At 38.4% G+C, this 27,494-nt stretch overlaps 2 protein-coding genes across 2 annotated transcripts in view; one reads left to right on the top strand and one right to left on the bottom strand.

Annotated features, from left to right (window-relative positions):
- Positions 1 to 668: 668 nt before the first annotated feature.
- LOC129766563 (BTB/POZ domain-containing protein 6) lies at positions 669 to 18,072 on the bottom strand. Its single transcript, XM_055767137.1, has 2 exons — positions 17,223 to 18,072; positions 669 to 2,174 (listed from the first exon to the last, which is right to left on the bottom strand). Exons 1-2 carry the CDS (start codon positions 17,232 to 17,234, stop codon positions 915 to 917), a joined length of 1,272 nt encoding a protein of 423 aa, XP_055623112.1. The 5' UTR covers positions 17,235 to 18,072; the 3' UTR covers positions 669 to 914.
- The window catches only part of LOC129766564 (uncharacterized), a 15,624-nt gene continuing 5,956 nt past the window's right edge, over positions 17,827 to 27,494 (top strand). The window contains exon 1 of the mRNA XM_055767138.1: positions 17,827 to 18,523. The gene's annotated coding sequence lies outside the window, so the exon portion shown is untranslated. The remainder of the gene's footprint in view (positions 18,524 to 27,494) is intronic.

The following is a 27,494-nucleotide window of genomic DNA, read 5'->3' as shown; positions in this document are numbered from 1 at the left end:
CTAACGAATTCGTTCTCTCAGCACGACGATTATTCGATTAATCAATTATTTGGGGCGATTAATCGTATCGAATAACAAACTGCTGAAAAGTATTCGATTAGTGGATGAATGATTAATTTCAAAAATCGGGGATCACTAGAAGAACCTCACGTTCGAGGGGTTGTCAAAAATTTTGTTTTTCTTTCTCTTCTCTTTTAAGCTTACAACATCAAATTTTTTTTTTAAACCCCTATTTTATGTACTTCCCTCTTCGGTTATTTTACGATTATACCGATTTTCCAAAAAGTCAAACTTTGACGTTGAGCTGAAAATTTGCATGCGGTATTTCTTCACTAGAGTAAAAAAAAAATCGAGATGACCTTTCTCATTTACACTCTAATGTACATGTACGTAAAGCAAAATAAATAGGAGGCCCTTTGTTGTTTGTTCTGTTATTATAGTATAAATGATCAATGATGACTATTTCTCTTGTCACCCTCCTAAACTCGAGTACACCGCGAGTAATCGGTTTTCCACCTTACTAACCATAGATGTAAGAAAATTGTTTATATATATAGTTTTAAAATTATATTTAAGAATTCGGCTCCCTTAAACTTAAGTAACTGAGCCTGTAAAAATAAACGAATTAAAAAAAAAACTATTTCTCAACCGTTAAGATGCAATGAAACGATCTTTAAATAGCATTTTTATTCGAATTTTTAACCTAGCGCTTTATTCGTTAATTATCTGATACAGGTAATTTGAGAAAAATCGAATCACAATAATCTATTCAAATTGATGAAATCGTATTCAGTTAACAAATATCTCAGCACAATTAGCTTTTATTTAATAGCTATTTCTAAAGCACATCCACCGTCCGAGAGCCTGATCCCTGCATTCCCGTTCCGGTGGAAAATGATTTCCCACCGAACTTCCTACTTGTACAGATCACAGATAATTCCACTCAGAATACTTCCCTCGGTTTCCAGGTATATACTTTCGCTGAAATTGACCCGGAACTGCTTGCTCTTGCCATAAGAAGACAAAATACTCCGCGGATATTCGTACCCCAAGCTTTCGGGACCCCACTTGAGTCGGATGAGATAGCTGATGTCCGGGAACAGAACGATATGGTTCTCTAGCTTGATTTCCAAGCTGTTGTTGAAGGCAACGTCACAGATGAAATGTTGCTTCCGGTAAATCGGATCGACTTTGTTGTTAAATTTGGAGCAGATTTCCACCGCAATGTTTTCTGTGTACGTATCTCGACGGAGGTCAGTTGGCTGCAGCTGGGGCGTCAATCTACTATTGATAGAGATAGATTTTAGGACGATGAATCGATTGCAGGAGATGCTCGCTTCGAAAGACATCTCGTCACCGATGATCAACGGCCGGACAGCTTTATAATGAGTTCGTTGTACGGGTGTCCAGTTGTACTTGTCCGGCGATGAAAACGGCTGAAAGCTTGTGAAGCAACAATCTACGATTGTGTCTTTTAGCTTCTCCGGAAGCTCGATGTCTTGCAGAATAGTCTTCAAGCTGTCGCTACTGATTTCGAGTCGATTTTGTTCGCATTCGGTGATACACCAGGCTCGAATCATGCAAATGATGTTATCCTTAACTTCATAATTATCCTCTAGAATTAGATCTACGCAGTTTTTGGAGAGATGATGGCTGCTCTCCAGTATTATATTGCTAAGACTCATCCCAGAGGTGAGGAAATGCTTCAGCACGCACAGACACAAGAAGATGATATCCTCAAGGTTCATACTGTACGCAATGTCGAGTATTGGCAACACATTATTAGGGTTGATACTGTTACCGAAATAGTTGACACACTGCTTGTGAAGACAGTCGATCATGTACTTTCGGGCGCAATAGTAAAGCTCTAGGATTTCTTCAATTTGAAGAATATTTTCGAAATCTATCGTTCCTATATAGATAAAATCCAGCATCCGTTCGAACACGCTCGGCCGTATATCCGCGATCTTGACGGTTTGCTTCTCTGCCAGCGAACCGTAGAACATGGCCTCGAACACAGGACTTGCAGCCGACAGGATCAGTTTATGGCAATGGTAGATCTTATCGTCCACCTTGAACGAACAGTCGACCAGGTGGTTTCGGTGTCTCATCACGTTGAAACGCTGACCAAAGTCGGGAATTTCTTCATCCATCTTATCCACGCTTACGTCAGTCTGAAATCGGAAAGAAAATAACAAAACGATCATTTATTCTCAACAATAATTTTTCAAATTTCAGGGTTGTTCCGTTTCCGATGGAATAAGTTATTATTGAATTATACTCTGTTATTATCGTAAAATGAACAAGGAATGACGAACAACGAATATGTTTGTTACAGCGGTAGCGCAGTACAACAACTCCTATACATATTGATAACGCATTCGATCTGAGTCATTGCTATCATTCAGCACGTGCTTCTCGCTCGCAAACGGTAAGCGCCTACATACAGAAGTAACAAAGCTTTGTTTGGTTTGTTTATATCGGTGATTTGTGTTTATAAAATCAAGCATGCGTCCCACCTATACACAGCAGTCGAAGCGTAAATATTGAATTGCTGGCCTTCCTCCACCCGTCGGCTCGGTGTTAATGGCGCAAATTTTCAACCTCAAACGCTAGCAGTAAACTTGCTACGGCGTCATCAGGGATCAATCAAAGCACCGATGCCAGATCTACGGAAATGATCGTAGGATTTGTTCGATTTTTACGGGGATACGGACCGATATCGGAAAATCTACGAAATTTAATGTATTGTCTACGGAAGTATATGCTTTTTTGTTTTGACGTAGGACTACGTCTTTCATTCCTGTACCGGGTGTAAGTTCAAAGTTTCGGAAACGAGAGTGTGACACTTGGAGTGTAAGGTTTTAAACGTCAGTAATTCTCTGGCGGCTGAACGAAGTGGTATGAAAATCACTTCATTCGAAAGATAAAATGTCTAAGAATTATATGAGCTTTAAATTGAATTGAATTGAATTGAATTGATGATTGAAGCTTAAAAAATGCTTCGAAGGCAGGCTATTGAAATCACACAAATCTGTATGTGAGCTGGCACCTGCTCGGAAATCCATTTAGTTGGCATTGGAAAGTGACGGGAAGATAGTCTTACTCGCTTGCTTAAACACTACGCTCTTCTCTCCCAATTCGATTTCTTTTCTGCAGCCGGAGCGAACTCTCCGAAAAACCGAAAAACGAAGTGTGAATGGCGATTTGATACAGATTGTTTACAAATGGTGACATTGGCTACGGATTTGATAGCGGAGAAAATAAAATGTTTGATATGGTGTAGAGATTTCATCATATCAAAAAATCATATTGTTTTATGAAAGCACGAATTTTAATATCATTTGTTGACGAATGCCACAATCGATCGATGTTTCATATTGGCAGGAAAGGGGTTTTATTTGTGCTAGGTATTTTCGAGAAGAAATCAATTCCTCTTTAAGTGTTAATAATTATTTTCCAACTAAACGAAGTGGATTGTAATCATTTTATTCAAATGATAAAATGTCTAAGAGTCATATGCTTATTTATTTATGACTGGAAAACTTGTTTCAATAGCCTAAAAATTGCATTGAAAACATGCTAATGGAATCACAAATTTTGCGTATGGGTAGACTGTACAATTCGTAGTTGCTCTCCGTGATTGACCTGAACTAACCAAATTGCACAAAGAATACACAGAATGACGCTTGGAGCTAGCAAATCATTCTCGTTGTGCAATTTTCGGTGATTCGAGCTTTAAATGATCAATAACGACGCCGGCCACGTCCTTACAGTCACCAGGGGATGGGAGCGTGGTTCCCTAGCGTTCATCAAGGAAGGGATAATTGTTAGTGGGAAGAGGTAATAATCAGAATTCACTGAGGTAAGTGATGTGATTATGTGAACGCTAAACGGAACGACATTCCGAACACCTTATGTGTCGCAACACGCAGCAGAGGTTATCTTCAGGTATCCTCAGAAGGAAAACCTGTAGAATTAATTGGACCGGCTATATATTCTGTTATTTATCGCACGTACTTTTCATCGAAATCCGATCGCGACGACGGAGAGTTATGTTTGGGAAACCTGAAAATGTAACCGGGAGAAATCCTCTAAAACCAATCAAACCGGTGATATATTTCCTTATTCAACACGCTTTGTCTTTTTCCAATTACAATTGTGGCTACTGAAGAATTGGAGAACTAAAGGGTTAAATAATTGAAAATTGAAGAATGATTGAATTAATAAAGGGTTAAAGAATTAAAGTATTAATGTAATATATAATTCTATAAAAGCTTAAAAGGAATTAATGAGAATATATGTTGAATAGAAAACTTAGCTCATAATGTATGTAGACTCCGATGGTGAAATATACAAACGAACATGCATATGAAGGAAAATATTGAACACAATTCCCTATACACCATGAAAAATGTCCATTACTGTGTACTGGAGCTCACAGTCCATAAAACAACCGCTGTCATCCGCCGCCACAAACAGAAAAACACGGACACTCAAGGAGGGAAGCAACAAACACGTCTAGTCGGCACGGTTGCTCTCTTTTGATTTTTCCTTTTTTTCAATTCAAATCTACAATTAAACTCTGCTAATGAAATCACAAATCTGTATATAAACCCGCTGCCCGCTCGGGAATCCATTTCAAGTATGTCGTTTGATGTTTACCGAAACGGACACGGTTTGCTGAGAAGCGTCGAACGACAATGAAGTGTCTTTGTCAAGGCAGGTGAAGTGTGAAAGTACATTTGATACCATCATGTATGAAACTCGATTTCTTTTGCATGGCCACCACGGGCACGGGCACGCTTGTAGAGACGTCGGTTAATCGCTCGATTAATTCAAATAATCGAATATCCGAAACTATAATCGAGTAATTTTGTATCGAATAATTTGAAATCGAAATATGAATACATTGAATAATTGTCACTGCAATCGCGATTAATGAAAGAAGAAACCTTTCTCAAGGTTAATGCATTTTTGGGTTAAGAATTTGGCTATATTTTTTTTTATCCAACATTTTTTTATCCAACCACCTAACATCGACAACCCGATAGACCACGCGGCCAGAATGACAACGTGATTATTACAGGAAATTATTATTCGCTCGAATAATCGAATATTGAAATACAATTATTCGAATGAATCGAATATTGACAAAATGTCCCAACGATTAATCGATAATCGAATAAATGAAAAATTTAGACATCACTACACGCTTGCAGAGGACCAGACGCTGAACTCAATTTTCGACGGTTTTCAAGCATAAATCGTACGATACCACAAGAAATAGTCTAATGACGTCGAATCACACGACCGAGGCGGCCAATTGACTGGGCCATTTCGTGAGATAATTCGCTCACTAAACTTTCAAGTTTTCAATAAATCAATTATTAAATTCGTTGTGTGGCTTGTGGCGCCATCCTTTTGAAACCACTTATTGCCCAAGTCCATATCATCCAATTCGGGACAAAAATATTCGGTTATCATTGAGCGGTAGCGATTCCCATTCACAGTAACGTGCCGGCCAATTCCCAATTCATGAACATACGACGCTTCTGGTGGTCAAGTGGCTTCAGTTTTCGCGTCATTTTGATCTTGTAAGGATGTAGGCCAATATCTTTTCGCAAAATTCACCACAACGCCGTCACAGAGGTGCCCAACGCTTAAGAACGACGTGTGAGAGACTAATTTGGGTCTTCCTCAATTGATGCGCTAGCGGCAGCAATATTCTCAACACTACGGGCACCGTTATGGTGCCAATGAATGTATGGGAAAAAATCGACCCTAAAATTTCAAAAAGTTACCCTATACAAAATGTTCACCACTTCAAAAAAAAACCTATGCCAAATTTCAGCTCAATCGGACTTAAGGGAGAGTGGCGAAAAGCGGTCAAAGTTTGAGTTTCGAAAAATCACACAAGTAAAGGAAAATCGAGGTTTTCGAAAAAAAAGTTGATGCCAAATGTCTTAATTGCATGAAACGTCGAGATCTAGTGTCATCTCGAAAAAAAAATTTTTGTCAAAAATTTACTCTGGGACTGTACTCTGGGAAAAGTATAGTTTAGGGTGCCAATAAAAATAGTTATCTCGATTTTTCATTCGGAACTTGCTACGAAATGTTGATTTGCACGGTAATATACTTTATGCAAAATATTAGCTCATTCGAACTTCATTTACTAATGTCACAAACGTTAAAATTTTAGTTTTTTGAAAACCGAAAAATCACCGGAAATCGGGGTTTTTATAAAAAAAAAATTTTATGCCAAATGTTATAAAACTGCATGACACGTCGAGATTTACAGTTATCTTAATTTTTTGTTGTCTAAAATCGATTTTTCAGGCGGAAAAACGACCAATCGAGAAATAACTAATCGAGATAACTATTTTTATTCGCACCCAAAATCATACTTTTCGTTTCGTATTCCGAAAAAAAAACTCCTAAAGTGTCGATTTTTGACAAAAAAATTTTTTTTTTGAGATCACACTAGATCTCAACGTTTCATGCAATTTCAAGACATTTGGCATCAATTTTTATTTTCGAAAACCCCGATTTCCCTTACTCCTACTTTGGGTGATTTTTCGATTTTCAAAAAACTCAAACTTTTACCGCTTTGCACCACTCTCCCTTAAGTCCGATTGAGCTAATATTTTGCATAGAGTGTTTTTTCGAGGTGGTGAAAATTTTTTATAGGGTAACTTTTTAAAATTCGAGATGACCATTTTCATTGGCACCCTGGCAGGACGATTCTGACGATCATAGATTGGACGTAGCGCTCTTAAAGTTGAGACCATTTCAATTTCAATTTCAGAATTTTGGTAGTAAATTTCAATAATCTCGACTCGTTGTTGGATCGTGTATCCTTCCATTATGAAATGGCAAACCTTACTGAAGAGAATTGTCAAGATAGCGGGAAAAAATATGATATAGTTTGCTGTCCCTATCGGTCTACTTTTGTAGCGTCCCTATTGAAATACCCTTCATATATGATGAAGAAGAACGTAGGACTAACGTTAGCTTAGCAATAAACAAGCATATAACTCTTAGACATTTTATCATTTAGATAAAATTTATATCTAATATAATAAATTTATATCTAATCACTTTATTATTATACCACTTCGTTTAGACGGAAAAGAATTATTAACGCTCAAAGGAAGAATCGATTCCGTCGCGGAATTACCCAACGTAAAGCCAGGACAATTTGAATCATGTATAGGCATGTGAGCGTAAACATCCTTATCTCACATCGCAATTGTTTGAAATGATTAACTTACTCTTTCGTTGATCCGGAGAAGAATTATTACCGCTTGAGAAAAAATGAATTCCTTCTCGGAATTACTTAGCAAAAATAATACCCCCTTCCCAACAATTGGGAACGACGATCGATTGCGGCATTCGTCGATATGGTGAAATAAATATCAGTTCGTTCGCTTCTTTATCAGTCATGATGCTCAGTTATCGATTATGGCAACAATTACAGATCAAATCCTCCTGCGCCGGTTTAAATAAATTTGCAGCAAACGCCTGAAGAGCATTTTTATATTGAAACAGATTGATTGTGTATGTATGTCATGCTACTGTGGTACCTGTACAACGCTGTATACGTACAACGCTAGTACAGCTGTATGTCGGTCCTTGGTATAATACCATTGTTACAATTGATAGTAGATACAGAGCTTAAACAAAACCAAGACGCAGCCAGGAGAAGTAACACTATTCCATCTTAGTAGTAAAAAGTAGTAATAGTAGGAGTTAATTCTCTCAGCACGGACATCGTTGAACACAGTCTTTTATTAGGCCTGATTCTCGAATGCACTTCACGGTGGAAACTAAATAAACGGAACGCCATTGAACTACGTTTTACGAGTTAGTGAAGTGTCGAAGATAATGATGAGTTTTCAGGCAGAATGAGCAATAAAAAATCATTAATGAAAATTCACTTCTTCGTATCAAACTGGTATTCAATGTGAGTGGAAAACTTTGTTTTCTTCATGTGATATAATAATCTCATACAAAAATTTCATCTGAAGATAATTTGATATTATAATGATAAGTTTAGTGGGAAACTAATCTCGTATCCAGATGTCGACACCGTACCGTTGTCATCGCGAATACGTTTCATTCCGTTTCCACCGTGAAGTGTATTCGTAGTGTATTCGAGAATTAGGCCCATTATCCTCAATAGTTCAAGAAATATTTTTAGTTTAGTACAAAAAAAAACAAAATTTGGAGGAACTCAAAGAAGAAATAACTCGAATTTTGAACAGCATCAAAGTCGTAATGGTAGAGTTGTGCATGAAAAATTTTGTTCACCGTTTAAAACGCCTTATCGGAAAAAGGGGTGGTCACATCGAAAATGTCCTAAAATAAGTTTTTTGAAAATAAAAATCGGTTGCGTGAGCGTTTAGTTTGAAGACCCTGTACATGCAATTTTAAGAAAAGTCTCATACTGAAAATTCTTCCCTCTGGCACTTGCGTCACTGCGAGATTACGGCAGTACATAACCCGTTCTCCACAAAAATACGAGAATATTATGAATTCCATACATATCGAGGAACACACTTCCTCCACATATTGATCGTTGTCCGAGTAATGTTAGTAAAGCTAGTGAATCTGGCATCCCTGACTTGTAGTCTTGAACGTACCCATTCGCGAAACTCCCACAAGCTCGAATAATAGTACCTTTTGAGAGTGTAAATTTATTCAACGTTCTGTTTGCGAATCTCTTGACGGACATCCGTCCGATGATGAAGCAAATCGTGAAGTGGAAACATTTTATCCACTCATCTTGATGATCGCCAATTGCGCCGAGATCTTGAAACATTGTCTGATCGAAACTTGTTCGATGTATAGTATTATCGACTGCTGAGAGTTGATAACAAAGTTATTTCCATCTCTATGTTAATCATATCAAAAACCTAAACATCTTCGGTTGCTATATCATAACATTCCTCTCCAGCTTCGACGATTTCAACGAACAGAATAAGCAACAGCGCGCAGACGGATCGTGGGGAATGATTAAATCGTTTTCGTTTTCGCTCAATAAAAATCCTAACGGTTATCATCGTCACACGCATAAGGTGAAGCAGCTTGTGCACAGTACACGGTCAGCACCGGCTATTGACTCCATATGATCGGGCAATTTCTTTGAGGAAGCGTCTGTGATTGTGATGGTTGTAGTAGGGGTAGTATTAGTAGTGCGAATCACAAATACAGCTGATAGAACGCTGGAAAACAGCTGATAGAACGCTTAATTTATTCAGTCATAGGGCACGAACCTGTAAAATTTGAATTTGTTTTTCCATTTTGGGTTTACAGTGGTGGCTTCACCGACAGGTATTCATGGAATTATTCTTTCACATTTTTTACCAGTTTCCAATCAATGAACGGGTGACACAATTTCAGCCAGTCTAGATCCGAGTTCGACTACGCGAACATATTTTAAAGACAAATTGACAAAACCGAATATATTTTACGGTCATCGATTTATCTTTTCTCCGTTTTCTATTTTGTTCCATCAGTCGTCATTGTAACAGCAAAAAATCACTGCAAGAAGTGGTGCTCGCGAGTCGCACATTGAACCTGCCGGTTTCTAACTTGTTCGGCGCATAAAGAAATCGACGTATTGTAGACATACAAGCTGATAAGTACCAGCAGAGAGGCGCGAAGCTCAAAAAACTTGATGCGTACTTTGAAGATCGATCTATTCTTGTCTGATCGGGGCTGCTCAATCTATCTGGGAAGAGACGCTAGGTTCATTCGCTTATTGTATCCAGCGTAATTATCCAATCTAAACGATAATTGACGATAGTACTGTGTATACCGGCTTCTGTGGGTTGTTTGCGTGTGCGAACAGCGCGTGTTGTTACATCCGACACACCTCCATTTCATCACCAGTTCGCCCAACAACCAGTTTTTGAACGAAGTAAATTGCTATCCAATGAGATGCTAGCTCATTTTGCACGTTTTACCTCACGAGCAAAGGTTGAAAAGTTCTGTGAATTATTAAAGGGTCATTCATCAGTGACTTTACAGTTTTGTATCTTCGTGTTAACGAACCCTTAAGACATTTTAATGATCTGTCTATATCAAAACGTTAGTTAAATTCAACATTTTCCTCATTATGGCGTATTTTGCGAAAAGATCTCTTGCTACATCCTTACATGAGCAAATTGACTCAAGAACTAAAGCCACCATACGGAGCGCCGAAACTTCTTCGATTGTCGAATCTTGAAGAAACTGATGATTTTTATCACAAAATTATCTTCAGGGATGAGGCTCATTTCTGGCTAAATGGCTTCGGGCCAATTTCCCGTACACACTTCACGGTGAAAAGATGATAATAGGGTTTCAGGTAGAATGAACACCATTCATATAGAAATTATAAATGAAAAATAACTTCTCCGTACCAAATTAGTGTTCAATGACAATTGAAAACATAGTTTTTTTTTCATTTGGTAAAATAATCTCCCACCAAAATTGTATCTGATAGATTTTTTTTATAATGACAAGCTTCAGTTGAAATTTAAAACGCGGATACACTTCATTTCGTTTTCACCGTGAAGTGGAAACGGGAATATCTTTGTCAACCAGCGTTATTGGTCAGATTTAAAATCACATAGGTTTCATCAACAAAAAAAAATGTTTTTGTGTGGTTTTCATGTCGGAGGATTGATTGGGACGTATTTCTTCGTTAAAGAAAATAACAATCATATTATCGTCAATGAGGTGCGCTATCGCGACATGTGGGAAGACTATTTTTGGCCAGAGTTGGAAAATCTTGAACTGTGATTTCAACAAGACGGTGCCACTTGTCACAGAAATTAATTTGTCGATTGACCGCCTCGTTCATTTGATTTGACGCCATTGGTTTTTTTTTATGTGGCTATTTCAAATCACTGGTCTAAGCCAAGTAGCCCGCAACAACAAGCTCGGTGACAACATCCAACGCGAAATATAAAAGATTCCGGTCAAAATGTGTGGCCGAATAGTGGATAATTGGTTCCTTAATGAGAGACCCGTTATAACCGAAAATGTTGATGATGTGGATAGAATAGTTCTATTCTTTTCAAATGGAGCATATTATCATGATAGATTGCAACTAAAAGAATTAGTTTCAATAAGTTTTTTTCTGGTGGCAAGTATAGTACAGCATAAGTACTTTTTCAACATATTATATTCTAGTAACTTCACCTATTGATGAAATTCCGCCTGCGAATGACGGATCTCTATAGTAGCATGTCCAAGAAAGAATCTGAAATTAGTCAGAATTAGATCAATGGGTCCGATTGTGGGACGATTGTTTCTAGAGGAGTTTTCTCGCCTTCCATCCAGGTTTCCAAAATGATGTGCACATGTGTTTATCTGGAAACAATGTTCGTAGACGGATATTCAAAATGATTAGGAATTGAAGATACTATCAAAACTTTACGTGAATTCATTAATCAAATTCTTCATATTATAATTATCGTGGTGAGGGCTGCGGGTTAAATTTCTGATCAGGACGAGATTTTCCTCGTCCTCGTCGTTACAAACCTTTCGTTTCTCTACGTTCTTTATTTGTTTATATAGTTTGTTAAAAAATATATCCACCTCTGGTCAAATTTTCAAATTTCCTTTAAGGTGAAGGTGGAAGCTAGCCATTGTAGTAGTATAGGTAAACCCACGTGTAAAAATGGGGTAATAGTGTTTGTGAGAGAAGAACAAAACACACGTAAATAGATCAATCCACTTATCAGACTGTGTGGCGCTTCATTGACACGAGTCATTGAATACATTTGAAAAAAAAATAACAATTCAATACTAAAGTAAAATGTATCAACGATATGTTCCGATGAACAATTGCAAATATAAATATATATAGAAGGTGCATTTGCATATGAAGTTAAATTCTGATTATACGCGAGCGTAATATGAGCAAATTTATAACACCTGCGAATTGGGGCTCTTTTGGTATTAACAAGTTCTTCCGCATAGTAACTCGATGTTGATAATTTCTTAATATTTTCCTTCGTTGATCGTATTGTTTCCACATATTCACGTTGGAGAGCCTTAACCCTTCTCTTCGTTGGCCGAGGCATTTTGATTGAATGTAATACTTTTCCGTTTACTGTTTTTGAAAGCATAGGCAGCCGTGGCAGTGTTCCGAGCTTTGCAATACAATTTTCTTACCCAATGTTAAAGTTGCTAAAACTTACATTATAGACCCATTAAACGTAAAAACAATAATTGTATTGATATCAACACTATTTTATTCTATTGACTTTCATGACATGACTCAGGAATAACATTTTACTGAGTGGTTTTTATAGCTGTGTCGATGATGTTATCTGGCATCAGTGTCGAAAAAATATACATACAAACTTTCACCAATACAAACAAACCCATAGCCGAAGATTGAAAAATGAAAATATAACTTTTAGAGCACTAGCTCGAGTTTTCCGACGTTTTCACTATACAGTGCGACAGCAGATGAAAATTGATTATCTTGTGAGTAATCGATTAGAGTTAGGCTGATATTACTTGATGGGATGTGTGCGAAAACAATCATTTTCTTCACACTGTTTCGCAAAATTATTGATTTTCGGGCGAGGGGTTAGCGTCATAACTAACATGCCGGGTGTTCGGGTTCGATTCCCGTTCTGGTCGGGGGAATTTTTCGTCAAAGAAATTTCCTCCGACTTGCACTGTGATCACGCGTATTCTAGAGCTTGCCACTCAGAATGCATTCAAGGCGTGTTATTTGGCATAGAAATCTCAACTAAGTACTAATAAAAATGACGCAAGTAATACTACGTTGAGACGGCGAAGTTCCTCTAGGAACGTTAGTGCCATTGAAGAAGAAGAAGAAGAAGCGAGGGATGAAGGAGGGAGATGAAAGAAATGAGCACCATTGTCGCAGCCATTTGTGGCTAGCTTCCACCTTCACCTTAATTAGTCCACCAATATAATGCACGTTAATAAAATGATGCTCATTTTTCTATCGGTAAAGAAAAATTGCAAAATTGTAGGAGGTTGTGTTTGGGATACGACTGCTTTTCCGACATAAGACTATGAAATTATATTATTCAAGCCGCTTGTTCGGGTATTATTTAAGGCTGAATTGAAACTTTCAAAATAACACTTTAGTATAAAGTTTTAGTGGTGTGGAAGCATCCAAGACTGGTTAACAGAAATTGAAAATTCTGATTTTGCTTTCAAACCGTGTGAGCAAGTTGCCATCGGGCGGAACTTAAATGCAATATTTCCTCTATTGTTATGTAATTCTAATTGTTATGGGAACCATCAAAGTCTGTTCGCCTTAAGTTGTAAACACAACTCGCTCGTTAGTGCGGATTGGAGAGCGAATCGGTGTGACAGATGGCGAAAACGATGCCATTTGATGCCTGTCCTAGAAAAAAATAGAAGGGTCTCTGCGCATCCAGAATAGAATTCTTACGAATTCGCTTCTATTTCGCAACAATTTGGTGTAACTAGACAATTGTTATACAGTGGAAAAAGCCGCTGACCAAGACGACAGCAATGGCGCTCTGTGGTCTAATTAGGACTCACGCTAGACAGACATCTAATTTCAAGGGCTTACGTTAATAAAATCGTCACGAATTGTAATATTTTGTTCTGGTCGATGTACTCATTGATTGGCAGAAATTCTGAGCTTCGTCAGAAGAATCAAATTGGTTTACTCTGCAATTGTGTATGCAATTCCTGTTTGAAAGGGTTGTACACAGACACACCGGCTGAGACTCTGGAACACTTCTCGAATCAAACAAGTACTAAATTTGTGCAAAAGCACGCGCCTTCCATAAAACCCTACCTGACTCATCTGACGATGTATTACTAAACCATTTTATGTATCAAAAGAGTGAAAATTAAATTTTTAACAAATGAAAAAACTCAATTCAAATACAATTACTACACACAATCATAGTCGTATGTCAAGATCCCACCCGTGTCCCTAGGCCCAGACTCATAAACTTTTTTTTAATCGTTCATTTGTACAGGCTCAGTTACATAAATTTAAAGGAGCCAAATTTTATATCTAATTTTAGTTCTGAAGCACTAAAGCATAACTCGAGATTAGTAGGGTCACACTTTTTTATCAGTGAAAGAAAGGGACATAAGGAGGTTTGGACAATACTGATGATTAAACACAGAGATCGATAGTTGTGAGGAAAAGATAGATTTGGGACATGTAATCAAGGTCTAACCGAGTCAATACATCCCGCACCGGAAAATTGGGTTGTTTCCCTCGGGCCCGCAGAGAGTTTTCCAAATTCGATCTGGCTACAAGATACATCAGCATGAGCAAACAACATGCTTGATGTCGTGATAGCCTTGACCACAAACGCAGAGATTGTTTCTGACAAGATAAATACGAATTAGCGCGTCTAACGAACAGTGATTGGACATGAGTCGGGAGAAGATGCGAATAAAGTCCCGTCTCAAGTCCAGACTTTTGAACCGCGGTTTGAGGCTTGCGTTGCCAATTAGCAAAGGTATTTTTACGGATTGAAGAATAAAATTCATTAGAGACGGTTTAACACTGATCAATATCGCCTTCAATTTGCAACTACCTATGCTAATGAGTCAGCCTTCTCATTATTCGGAACTGAGCAATGGGAAGGGACCTAGACGAAGGTAATGACATAACAGCGTCTGGATAAAGCACTCAGAATTTCTCGTATTCTCTCAAGGAAGTACGGCGAGTGCTTTTCCTGCCTCACTGAACGGATAGCTTCGACAGAGCTAGGACTATCCGTTACAATGTAATAGTGTTCAACAGGTCGCGAGGCGGCGCTGTCCAGCGCCCAGTGAATCGCTGCCAATTCAGCAATATACACTGAGCAAGGATACTCAAGACTGTGGGAGGTGCTAAAAAATTCGTTGAACACTCCAAATCCTGTGACTCGTTCATAGAGGACCCATCGGTAAAGTACATTTTATCGCAATTGATACGCCCATACTTTGCATCGAAGATCGTTGGAACGATCCCCGATGATAATCTGGAATTCCACGGATATGCTGCTTCATGGACAGATCAAAATGCACAGACGAATTCATGTAGTCAGGAAAACAAACACGGTTGGAATATACGAAAAAGGATCAACCTGCGTGGAGATGAATCCAGAGTGAATATTTAGATCGATCAGCTCCTCAAAGTTTCCGATCACCAATGGGTTTATAACATAACACCGGATGAGGAGCCGAAAAGATAGTAAATTGAATCGATCTTTTAGTTGGAATACGCCTGCCAAAACCTCGAGACTCATGGTGTGTGTTGGGGGCATACATCCCAACGCAATACGGAGACAAAGATACTGAATTCGTTCGAGTTTAATGAGCTGTGTTTTGGCAGCTGATTGAAAACATATACTGCCATACTCCATCACTGAGAGAATCGAACAACTGATACAACATTATAACATCTTCTTAAAAGGCTCCCCATCAGGTGCCGGTAATTGTCCGGAGAAAGTTTATCCTTTTTTGGCTTTTTTTACTCAGATACCTAATATGGGCCCCCAAGTACATTTGAAGTCGAATCAAACTTCAAAATACTTGAATGACATAGCATGAGTGATCCCAAAAGTTTGGTTTTGCTGGTTTATGCTTACTAGAAAAGACGACAATCTCTATTTTCTCCGTAGAGAACTCAACCCCTAGACCAATGGCCCAGGTTGAAAAATTGTTCAAAGTATCTTGTAGGGGTTCTTGCAGGTCGGATTCGTTTGATCCTACGACAGACACCACTTCATCATCTGCAAGTTGTCTTAGGCTGCAATTTTGTGGAAGGCAATTGTCAATGTCGCTTACATAGACGTTGTACAAAAGGAGGCTTAAACATGAGCTCCGGGAGAATCCCATGTAGGAGAGCCTTACTTACCGTCGAATCTCTATGAGAAAAGTTCACATGTTTCTCACAAAGCAAGATATATAACATGTTATTCCCCTTTATGTCCAAGAATACTGAAGCCATTTCCCTTTTTTTGGCCTAAGCCATTTGAATTTCTGAAGAAAGCAACGCAAGACAATCATTCGTCCTCTTGCCCCTGCGGAACCCCTATTGTGTATCTGAGAGTAAGCCATTCGTTTCAACCCATCGATCAAGGCGAAACAAGATCATTTTCTTCAACAATTTCCATATACAAGACAGCATTGCTATTGGGCGGTATAAACCGGACGCGGGTTTTCCGAGTTTTTGAAGAGTTATAACTCGTAATTTTCTCCAATCATCTGGAACAATATTATGCTCCAAAAACTTTTTGTATAAATATAACAAGCGATGTTCACCACATCAGGGAGGCTTTTCAACAAGTTGAACTTAATTCTATACAATCCTAGGGCAGAATTGTTATCTCGAACATTTTTTTGCACGGGAACGGAATCGGGACAAACAGTGCAACATTAAAAATCCATCGATGTGAATATTCTTTCATTCGTTGAAGGACGATTTCTCATATTTCGAGCCAATTTCCATTTTTTTTTTCATTGAGGCAAACCTCCCACGAAATTTCGCCAATATGCACGTTTTCTGATCAAATTTTTAAATTGATTACAAAGGGCTGAATACTATGGAAAATTGTCAATAGTCCCACGTTTCCGAAAAGTTTCGAATGCAATCGATTTTTCTACATAAAGCTTGGAATACTGACTATCCCACCATGGATTGGGAGGCCTTCGACGAAAAGTGGAACCTGGGATGGGTTTCATTGGAGCGCGAACTGCGATAGTGTCATAGATCGAACGAGAAAGGAAGTTATACTCCTCCAATGGATGTAACCTCTAACAAATGATATAAAACAGGCAGCCAAAAAAATTAAATTTTCAACTTTCTCTCCTTGACATATGGGCACATCCCCAAAACACGCTGCACTTTCTCCCGGTCTAACGTAAACAACAAGCCCACATCATTAACGCGCGAACAAAACAACATCTGATCCGACCAAACCTCCACCGCTGCCATATTTTATTGGACCATTCGGTGGAAGCCCGCTTCCAGACGGCTAACCGTGGGGCCGCAGAGAGGGAGAGAACAGAAAAAAAACATGTACAACTTGAACTTGAACTCCATTCAAGTCGTCATTCGACGAGGCCCCTGCCTGCTGTTTGATGGTCGAGGAGAACCTGACCGCAGAATTCAACCGCACCGAAGCTGTAGGAAACAACCGTAAGACGTATATTTCGATTTGCTCTCTCGCGTTCACTGCAGCGCTTCTTTGACTTACTTTATTGCTCATTTTCTCGCGTTCCACAGATAATCTGTTTTATTTTTCACCACAGTTGTTTTTTTCGGTTGCTGCTGTCGCAATTGTTGTTTCTGTTGTTGTTGTTGTTGTTGTTGTTGTTGTTGTTGTTGACCTGTGCCTCTGGCCGTCCCCTCTTGCAGTCTATATTTTTTCACAGTTTCACGCGTATCACGACAAACTTACGTAACGGGTGTTGCCACTAGAATCTTGAATGGTGCGTCTTTCTATATTTATTGTGCAGCTGTTTTCCTTCACTAGGCTAACGGTTCACAATTTATGGAAATGCACTTCGAGCACTACGTATAGTTTCCAAGGCAGTCGCTCCAGCGCGAGCGAGAGCCAAAAGTAGGAAGAATAGTTTTCTTCCTGTCGTAAAAACTCAATGATTCTGCCAGACGGAAGTCCCGTGCAAACGTAACTTCGTCACGGGATGATGTTGAACCAAGTACAGCAACTCTGAGACTGGCAAACGCTCCCGCAAAGAGCACTGCGGATGAGGCCTCAGATACTCGCGCTCGCATACTTTTCCGTCGATTTTATAAACTGTGTTGTATCTAACGCGCGGCGTCCATTCTATGTATTCGTACAATGTTTTGCTCGTGAGGAAGACGCGAGAATGCTGTTTATAGAGGAAGATACCACTAGAACTTTTCACCAATGCGCAGTGATTCTCATTATTTTATGTCGGATATAGTTCTAGTTCACACGTGGAAGCCATTCGCCTAGGAATTGGAAAGTCACGTGTCCCGTATCGATCACCTTCAGATTAATGCGAATGCAAATCAAGCAATCGATAGTTGAGCAACCGCGTATAACTCTATTCTTCCATTGGCGCTGAATACGATTTGTGTGACACTGATATGACGATGATATCGCGGCATCGGTGTTGGTGCCTCCAATGCTCACATCTCACATCCGACCGGGAGCCAGTCGCTTTGTTTTCGTTGGCTCCATGTATAAGCAGAGAAGCTGTATAGCTTCAGAGCGCGGGAGCTCTGAGAACGAGAACCTACTCCCGACTGTGAGATAATTCCCGGTATCCAAACTCGCGATCGCCTCCATTGTGTTCCGTACTTCGATCAGTCAATTGAAGCGAAGTGGTGATAGCACCAAAATAACGTTCTGTGATTCTTATGTGTTTATGATATGCGTTTGAGTGTTTTGAGCGGTGAAAATATATCCGCATCTTCATGTTTTTGAAAATGGTTTGTTAAACTGTGGCAGCTGTAGTTTTTAGATACCTGACGGATTCGATTGTGTTTAACTTGTGGATTAACACGGTAAGTAGTTTTGTAATGCGACAAATGAAACCCTGAAAAACTTTGGATGTATTTGTAATACTGTTCATGACCCATTGGGAAGTTTTTGGGGTTGGAGCAATCCGTTAGCGGCTTTGATTTTCTTATTAACTGATAAGCTATGATAAAATTAAAAGTACAGCGCGGACTCGAATATATCCAGTCTCCGATTTTTTTTTCACTGTATATAATCGAGTCAAAAAATGTTTTTTATTCGTTTTTTATGCATATATTTTTCGTTTATTGAAAATAAATGAAGAATTTTTTGACGTAGAACTACGTCTTTCATTAAGGGTGCCAAATCAGAAAACAGGTCACGTTTTTATGAAATAAAGTTAACGTTAATAACTATTTTTGCCACGAACGGATTTTTGCGATTTACATACTAAACGAATTGGAAATTCCGTAAGATTCGTTTAATATGCTATACATTAGATTCCCCTGGTTTGTAGATGGTTAAAATTCATGAAAACTTTAAGCGTTTCCATTCCCCCATACTTTTGTTCTGTCCATTTGTGTGCTTTTCCGAACAGAGCTGTCAATAACGAGCAACTTATCGACGACCAACGGAGGGGAAATCGTAGGATTTAAAGTCTCCGTGAACAAAGGAAAAGGTAGAAGAATGAAGGGGAATACTTGCCTAGAGTATAAACAGTGGATCTCGCTGAGGCAAACTTTCATTCGGCATCGGACTGTGCCTCCAACTAGGATTGCATTTGCGCTAATATTGATCATAATGAAGCATTACTACTGTTTTCGAGGTTGTGTTAACTAACTACTGCCCGGCTTAGCTCACCTCGTTTTTATTCACTCTCAGGGTCGGCTTTGGCCCTCGGGAAGATTGTGTCAACCTGTTTTAAACACCGGTGGAATTAACAGCGGAAAGCGGACACGAGAAATTGTCTAAGCAATGAAAGACTGGTTTTGAGGATAAAGCGAAAAGGCCTTAGTTTTCCTTTTTTATATTTTCTATAATTTTGTTTGGGGTTCGTTGATTTGGATCGCTTGCTGACTCCAGAAGTAATGACCGAGCCAACTCAAAATTTCCTTCCTCGACGTCTTTTCCCCATCCCATCTTTCTTTCCTGTTTCTTTCTTCTTCCGCTTCCTTCAATCCTCCCGGAACTTCCTCCCGTTTTTGGCTGTCAAATCTGACAGACTGGTCTAATTGTTGTCGGACTCACGCAGGGTTAGTATCTGACAATTATTGGTCCACAAAAACTCTACATTTATCGACAATAATCAAACCAGTCCAGAACAAAACCAAATTTAACTTACATGCTAAACAGAAAACATTGAAAAGACAACTATTCGTGACCGATAATAAAAAAAATGATCAGTAACAGTTGTTATTAACAAAAAAGAGTTTATTTCGCTTGTTTAGTCACCAAGAAAGTAAATGACGTTCTGGAATTTTGTATGTGATTAGGTTTCGCTTGCCAGTAGCAAAACCTCCTCCACTAAGAGTGACAGCTGTGCTTTCCTCGAGCATGAGAAAGTAATGCAACTTTTTTCGAGGTCAGTAATATTAACATAAGCGTTTCTTTTGAGAATAGCGCAAAATGATGAGAAGTGTTTATATTCCTAGTAGTTTCAAGCCACCAATGTATGGCGACTTATATAAAATAACCGTGTAGTTCTACGTCAACAATGCGGTCGTATCTAGGACACAACCTCCTATATTTTTTTTTAATGTGTAATTCCGTGGAGGAATCCATTCCTTCTCAAGTGTTAATAATCCTGCCCCGGATCAACGATGATTCCAATTGTCGGGGCTTGGAGAGTGGGTACTATTTGCGCTGGGTATTTCCGAGGAGGAATCGATTCCCCTTTTGAGCGTTAATAATTCTTTTCCAGCTAAACGAAGTGGTATGATAATCACTTTATTTGAAAGATGAAATGTTCAGATCTATATGCTTGTTACTTATTTATCGCTATGCCAACGTTAGTCCTACGTCCACCTTGCGGTTATATTAAAAATGTAACCCACTTCTAGTTTTTTTGTAAAGCAATCTTAATGTCTCGTGAACCTGTTCACGAAACAAAATGGTACTCCAATTAATAAAATAGATAGCGGTACTTAGTATGAACAAAAATTGCTGTGCCTAAGGAAAGGCTTAATATAAAACTCGATGAATTGCGACACTGTGTAGATCTAAAGGGTTATAATTATTCTATATGTTTGAAAAGAAAGATTCAAGGCGGAAGACGCTAAACTAATAATTTTTGCGATACATATAATCGAAAACCAGGACTGCATTCAAGTAGAATCGCATGTGAATTCCATTTTGTGTATTGTGTTGTCATATTACATGCAAGAATTAAATACATTCCTGCTTGGTGTCCGGCGATAGATGAGGCCAAGCATTGAAAGGGATCCAATGTTATTATATTAAAATTTATCAAGTGGTTTTTGGTGAGATTAAAATCGATGTTCACTGAAAAAAATTGCGTTTTTTTTTCTACGACTAAAAAGATCGGAAAACCGAAAAGAAAAGATTGATTTTCGTGATTTTTTGGAGTAGAAAAAATCGATCGGAAATCGGAGAGGAAAAGATCGTTCTTCTAAATATAGATCCAAGATCGCTCCATTCTATTCATTATCACTAATTTGACATCCTTAAAAGCTGTCCAAATGTTGACATTATGTTTATAAAATTTTACAGTTGGTGAGATTAAAATTTATATACAGGGTTTTCCAACTTTAAATTCCGAAAGTAAATTGAAATAAAACACACTTAGAATTCGAATTTCGATGAAACTTTTATTTCAAATTAAAGTTTGGTTTATGCCATTATGTGTGAAATACAACATCATTCAAATGTCCACCTAGGGCTTCCTCGCACACCTTGATCCGGAACAGGTAATTTTCGATGACTTTTCGGCACATATGGGGCGGTATCTCGGTCATAACTTCATGAATGTTGTCTTTCAAATGTTCAAGAGTTTGCGGAGAGTTGGCATAGACACGGTCTTTCGCATAACCCCACAAAAAAAAAATCTAGCGGGTTCAAATCGCATGGCCAATTGGCATCACCAAAACGCGAAATTATGCGTCCCTCAAATTTCGTTCGCAATATGGCCATGTTCGGTCGTGTTGTGTGGTACGTGGCGCCGTCCTGCTGAAACCATATGTCATCCGTATCCATATCTTCAATTTGTGGAAAAAAATCGGTTAACATGCGGCCATAGCGCTCACCATTCACAGTTACCGTCTCGCCGTCCTCATTTTCAAAGAAATACGGCCCGATGACCCCACCAGACCATAATGCGCACCAAACAGTGACTTTTGGTGGATGCAATGGCCTCTCAACAATCACGTGGGGATTTTCCGAGTCCCATATATGGAAATTTCGGGTGTTCACATAGCCACCGAGCTCGAAATGTGCCTCATCGCTGAAGAAAATTTGATGCGAAAATTCAGCATTTTGCTGCTGTTGTTCGTTCACCAAATCGACGTATGCCCGACGCATTCCATGGTCACCACGCTCTAATTTTTGTACCAGTTGGACTTTATATGGATGTAGGTGCAAGTCCAAATGCAAAATTCGCCACAATGATGTGTTTGACAAGCCCAATTGCTGAGCACGCCGTGGAATCGAAACATTCGGGTCATCCTCCACACTGGCAGCAACAGCAGCAATATTTTCGGCCGAACGCACATTACGATGATGCACAGGTTTTACAATATCCGCTACGGATCCAGTTTGTTCGAATTTACGCACTACATTAACGATTGTTTGCTCTGTAGGCCGTCCATGACGACCAAAATCCGTCCGTAATGCTCGAAAAGCATTTGCCGGTTTTTCATCATTTTTATAGTATAATTTAACAAAATTAACACGTTGTGCGATGCTAAAACGATCCATATTGTAAAATGGCAGACATTCAACTAACGATATGACGCTTTGGTTGACAGCTATGTCAAACGGTTGCCAGCGCAGGGCTGTATACTTTTGGAAGCCCGAAATGGAAAACCCTGTACATTGGGAAAAAACTCTAAGATCGAAAAAATCGAAGAGAAAAAATCGATCTTCACGATTTTCCCGGGTACACTGAATCGGTCCAAAATATCGGAAATCGAAATGGAAAAGATCGATCTTCTGAAAATCGATCCAAGATTGCCCAATCTTAGTGTCATCACGAAAGTTTCGCTCTTCAGGGCATAAGTGCAAATCATCTGCCGTCTGTCCCATGGGCTCGATTTTGAAAGGGTGTGCGGTTTTGAAAGTATGCTCCTTTTCATTCTAGGGTGGTCCGACAAGACACATAGGAATATTGAACGAAGACTATAAACATGTTAAATTTGCAAAATAATAACTCAAAAGCGAAAAATAACACCTCTCTGGAAAAAAGTCATTTTTGGGAAAAAGTGGAAAAGAAATATTTTTCGGACCACCTTAAATTACTCATCCTAACGAAAAAATAAAAAAACGGGTCTAACATTTTGCGGCAAACATCAAATTTACCACTTTCTACGAATATCTGAGAACCACTATATCGGTTTGACATGGCCCATGTTTCTTTAGCTCTCAGCTCTTAGTGCCAAGTTCTTCAAAATATTGGGTGTGCAACTTAATTCGTTCTGTTTCCACAAGATGGCTTTATCAATAGTCGACGGCGATAGTTGATTTTTGCGTGAAATGTCGACAGCTGTCAACCAAAGATTGTTTACAGGTCTTTGATTTTTGCACAGGTTCAATTTTTAGTGCGTTGACAATGTCGAGTTTCGTTGAAAAGAAGCACCGTTTGCGGGAAGTTTTGATTTTCTGTTTCTATTGGAAGAAAAGTGCAGCTGAAGCGCATCGAATGCTCGTGGAAGTTCATGGTCACTCTGCACCATTGGATAGATTTTATAGGAAATGGTTTGGAAGATTAAAAAGTGGTGATTTTGGTGTTAAAGATAAAAAGCGTTCGATTGAACCGTAAAAGTTTGAAGACGAAGAATTAGAGACATTACTCGATCAAGATTCTTGTCAAACGCAAACAGAGCATCTAAACGACTCAAAGCCGCAGAATATATCCAAAAGCGAGGGAATAATGTTCCATACGACTTGAAAGCGAGGGATGCCGAATGGCGATTTTGCATGTCCGAAATGTTGCTTGACACATAAGAAAGTCTTTTTTGCATTAAATCGTTACCGGGGACGAAAAATGGATTCACTACGACAATCCACAAAATTAGCTGCCAGGTTTTGTTCAACGATCAATGGAAACTACTACAAGCAATAAATGATCCGTTCAAAGCGAGCTATTGTTGAAAAAACGTCCAGATTATGCAACTAGACATGAGTCGAAATATTCCATTATAACATAGCTGAATCTCATGTTGCTGTTCGAGTTAAAAACTATACGGAAAATAGCGGATTTTCGCGATGGAATCCGTAAATTGCCTGAAAGATGAGAGAAAGTAGTAGTTAGCGATGACCAATAATTTGAATAATGTATTAATCCATTTTATGATTCAAATAAACGTGTTTTTCATGCAAAAAACTGAATGAATCTAATTGCACACCCAATAACTGTTCAAACATTTTGGAAGAATTTTCGTTCATGTCTATGTGGGTAATATTTAATTTTTTCACCAGTGTGGGTAATATTTTCACTAGAAGGGAACTATTTGGTTACGAGCACCCCCATTTGTATTTCACAAGATATGAACAGTTGAATTATCCACGACTTAACATTAACTTAAATGAACAACCATGTCTCTCATAATTCCATTATAAACCATTGACCCATTCGCACACAATCTCTTGTATAGCCGGCCGGTTTGTTGTTCTGCGGCCTCAAGTGATATATCGACACGTGTTTGTGAAGAGAACATAAGCCAGCCACACACCGTTGACTACGGTGATAACGGTGGTTCGCTTACCGAACTCGAATCAAAACAAAATTAACCTTGAGAGAGGCTGTTCTGCTTCAATAAAGTGTTCCTTACGTCCCACGATCGGGCGATGTCGTATCCGAATAACGTGATCTTCTGTGTGCCTTATGAATGCGTGTCACGTTTTATAAAAAGCGTGACCTTTGTTGTTTTTTTCTATCGAATTCCGCAACGGTTCATATAACAGTAAGGTTTACGGCATAAATTGAGTGGTAAAGAGCAAACCAGAGATCACCTGTTAGTTAAATCGAAATGTATTGTATTGTGCCGATTGTATCAGAAGCCAACATGTCTTAACATTGTTTGTTGACCTCAGAATTTGTATCATTGACTGTAGGGGAACTGCGTGTAAAACGGACAGATGGTCGGTTTGTATAGTTACATTTTGAATTTCAAATTTCTAGTCATGAGAACCCGTTCTACATATTATTCTATAATATTTGAACAATCCTGAAATCTTTCAGTTTCAAAAATAAAATCATCCAGTTCTATCCTGTTTTTTATATGTGCTTCAGTTTGAACCATTTTATGTCAAATAAATTCACAATATATAAACATTCCTCCTAATATTTTTGACCTGAAAAAATTTTCCATCTAGGTTTTTTTTTCTCGGGAAATCTGTATTGATATCTTTATTAAATGTTATAAGAACAGTTTCGAAAACTAATCTTAGATTTACTATCATTTAGTATCAGTACATATCATAGCATATGGTCATATGCTTAGGAAAAGGATAGGTTTTAATAGAATTTCCTCATTCTAAATACAGTAAAACCTGTTTTTGTGCGGTCTTTTTTGTGCGATTTTTTTGTGCGGTTTTCTGTTCTTATGTGGTTTTTTGAACGATTTTTTTGTGCGGTATATGATAAGAAGCATATTTTACGAAGTTATCGTCCATTTAGTTCTGTTCGATGGTTTATATGCATTTCAGTGCGAAAAAAGCATATTTGCGTCTCAATTATCCACTTCTGAAATCATTCCCTTCCTCCCATCAAATGCTCTAAGTTGTTCTGAGTGTTTGCATGACATGATGTCTAACAGGAACAAGTTTCGACATGCAACTAAGGCGGCTCGCACACCGGAGCAATGAGCAACTAGCAACTGTCAACATGCAATAAGCAATATTATCACCAATGGATTTTTCCATTTAATCTTTGTTGATCTCGCACACCGACGCAATACGATATCGCTGTCGCCTTTACAGAGCAACACATGTCGCTAGCAACACGGCGTGTCGGTTGAATAGCAACTTATCGCTCATATTTTGACAAGTTTCGTACATTAAGGCGATTGTTTGCATAATGTCAGGGGTTTTTATTGCTCTGGTATGCGAAGAACAACAAAATATGTTTCCTGTTGCATATTGTGTACTGCAGTTTGCTAGTTGCTTATTGCTGCGGTGTGCGAGCCGCCTAAAAACACAAAACAGCCAGGCGCAACCGAAAAGGCAAACTGTCCCGTCGCAAAGCAGGGAAACAAAAGGAAATTGAACGGTGAACGGCGTGGAAAAAGTTTTTTTTCAAAATGTGTACCGAACACGATTTTTTAACTGGTGAAGTTTCGCACGATTGTTTTTCATGCGATTTTTTTTATGCGGTCCCTATCCCCCGCACAAAAAAAGGTTTGCTTGTATATTAGTTTGGCATGTTTTTTTTATTTAAATTTAATTTTTTTAAGCTTTCGTCGTTGACACGATTGACGATTCTGTTTATAGAACTTCAACATCGATGTAGATATACTTGGCCTCTTCAGATGATGTTCATAATCTTCAAAGTCAAATCCTGCTTTGTTAGATTTGTGCACTATTCTGAACATATATTGCTCGTAAGAGAAAGTTTATTCTGGTTTCCCAATTAATCTGAGTGAATTTGGGTGTTTCAGTTTGTTTTGTTCAACTAAACAATCAATAGGGAAAAAAACAGGTTCGGTCATCGAGTCCTTCAAATGATTCAAAATTAGTTTCACTATTTGGTTTCGGTTGTTGTTGAACATCTACACGTTATGTCTAACGACGGATTCCAGCAAGAGCCATCTTGTTGCGGACGAATTCAATCAAGGCTTGAGGTTCAATGTTTCATTAATGGAGTTAATATAATTTGAGGGGCTCAAAATGAAAGGGGTGTAAGTAACATCATCGATTTCTCTATATCGATGCTCTCTTTTGGTCATAACTGCATCATAACTGCAACAACGTTCCAATTTGAGTTTGCTATAGAATCCGATAGATGAAGTTCTGACCTATCTTCCACATTGTCAAATACAGCTGGAAATGAGTTTGCATGTCAAAATGTAATGACTCTTCTGACTGAAAGTGAAACAAATGATTAAATGATTAAAATAGGTGAGATGGGAAAAAAATATTGACATCAAGCCATAACTCAATTTGGAACGTCATTGAAAAAATACTGTAGAATCTGTATGAATCCCAAAAATCTATTATCTGTTACCAAAGATTATTAGTTTCAAAAAGACTGAAAAATCTGTAGATATGATAACCTTTATACCTCCCTCGCCTTTCCTATCCCTCGATTAGTTCTATTAAAAATAGTAAAATAATAAAAAGTAATAAAAAATTATTTTAGTATTGGAATAATATTGTGGGACGATTGTCGCAGTTTAGCGACGATCTTCTATCAGCGATTTTATGGCCATGAACAAGTTAACTTAAGTTTTGCCTGAATAAAACCGTTATTTCTACAGGTTTTAGAAAAAAGGTGTTCGAATATTGTTTCACAGTAATGTTCGAGTGGGGAAACGTCATTTTAATTTATTCAAATGACATGATTACTTAATGGTTTATTTCGCCATTTTATTACTGCATATAAATGCACGAAGCTTTGAAAGAAATTCTATTGGAATGGATGACAAAAAACATTTCAGGTAAATTAAACCCGATTTTCGTAAAAAAGTGGTTTTATAGGACCCAGTTTCCTTCCAGTTTTTTGGAAAATGCAATTGTCAACCCTGGTTCTATATCAGTTGCATGAAAAACAAACTATGAGTGAGAGAGAGCGAAACTATTCCTCTCGCGAGCGATAAACCTCTACGCTTCGTATATTACAAACCT

This window comes from Toxorhynchites rutilus, chromosome 2 (genome assembly GCF_029784135.1).
Source record: "Toxorhynchites rutilus septentrionalis strain SRP chromosome 2, ASM2978413v1, whole genome shotgun sequence".
In the NCBI taxonomy this organism is placed as follows: domain Eukaryota; kingdom Metazoa; phylum Arthropoda; class Insecta; order Diptera; family Culicidae; genus Toxorhynchites; species Toxorhynchites rutilus.
The sequence above is the reverse complement of the archived record's forward strand: the minus strand, read 5'-3'. Positions and strand labels throughout refer to the sequence as shown.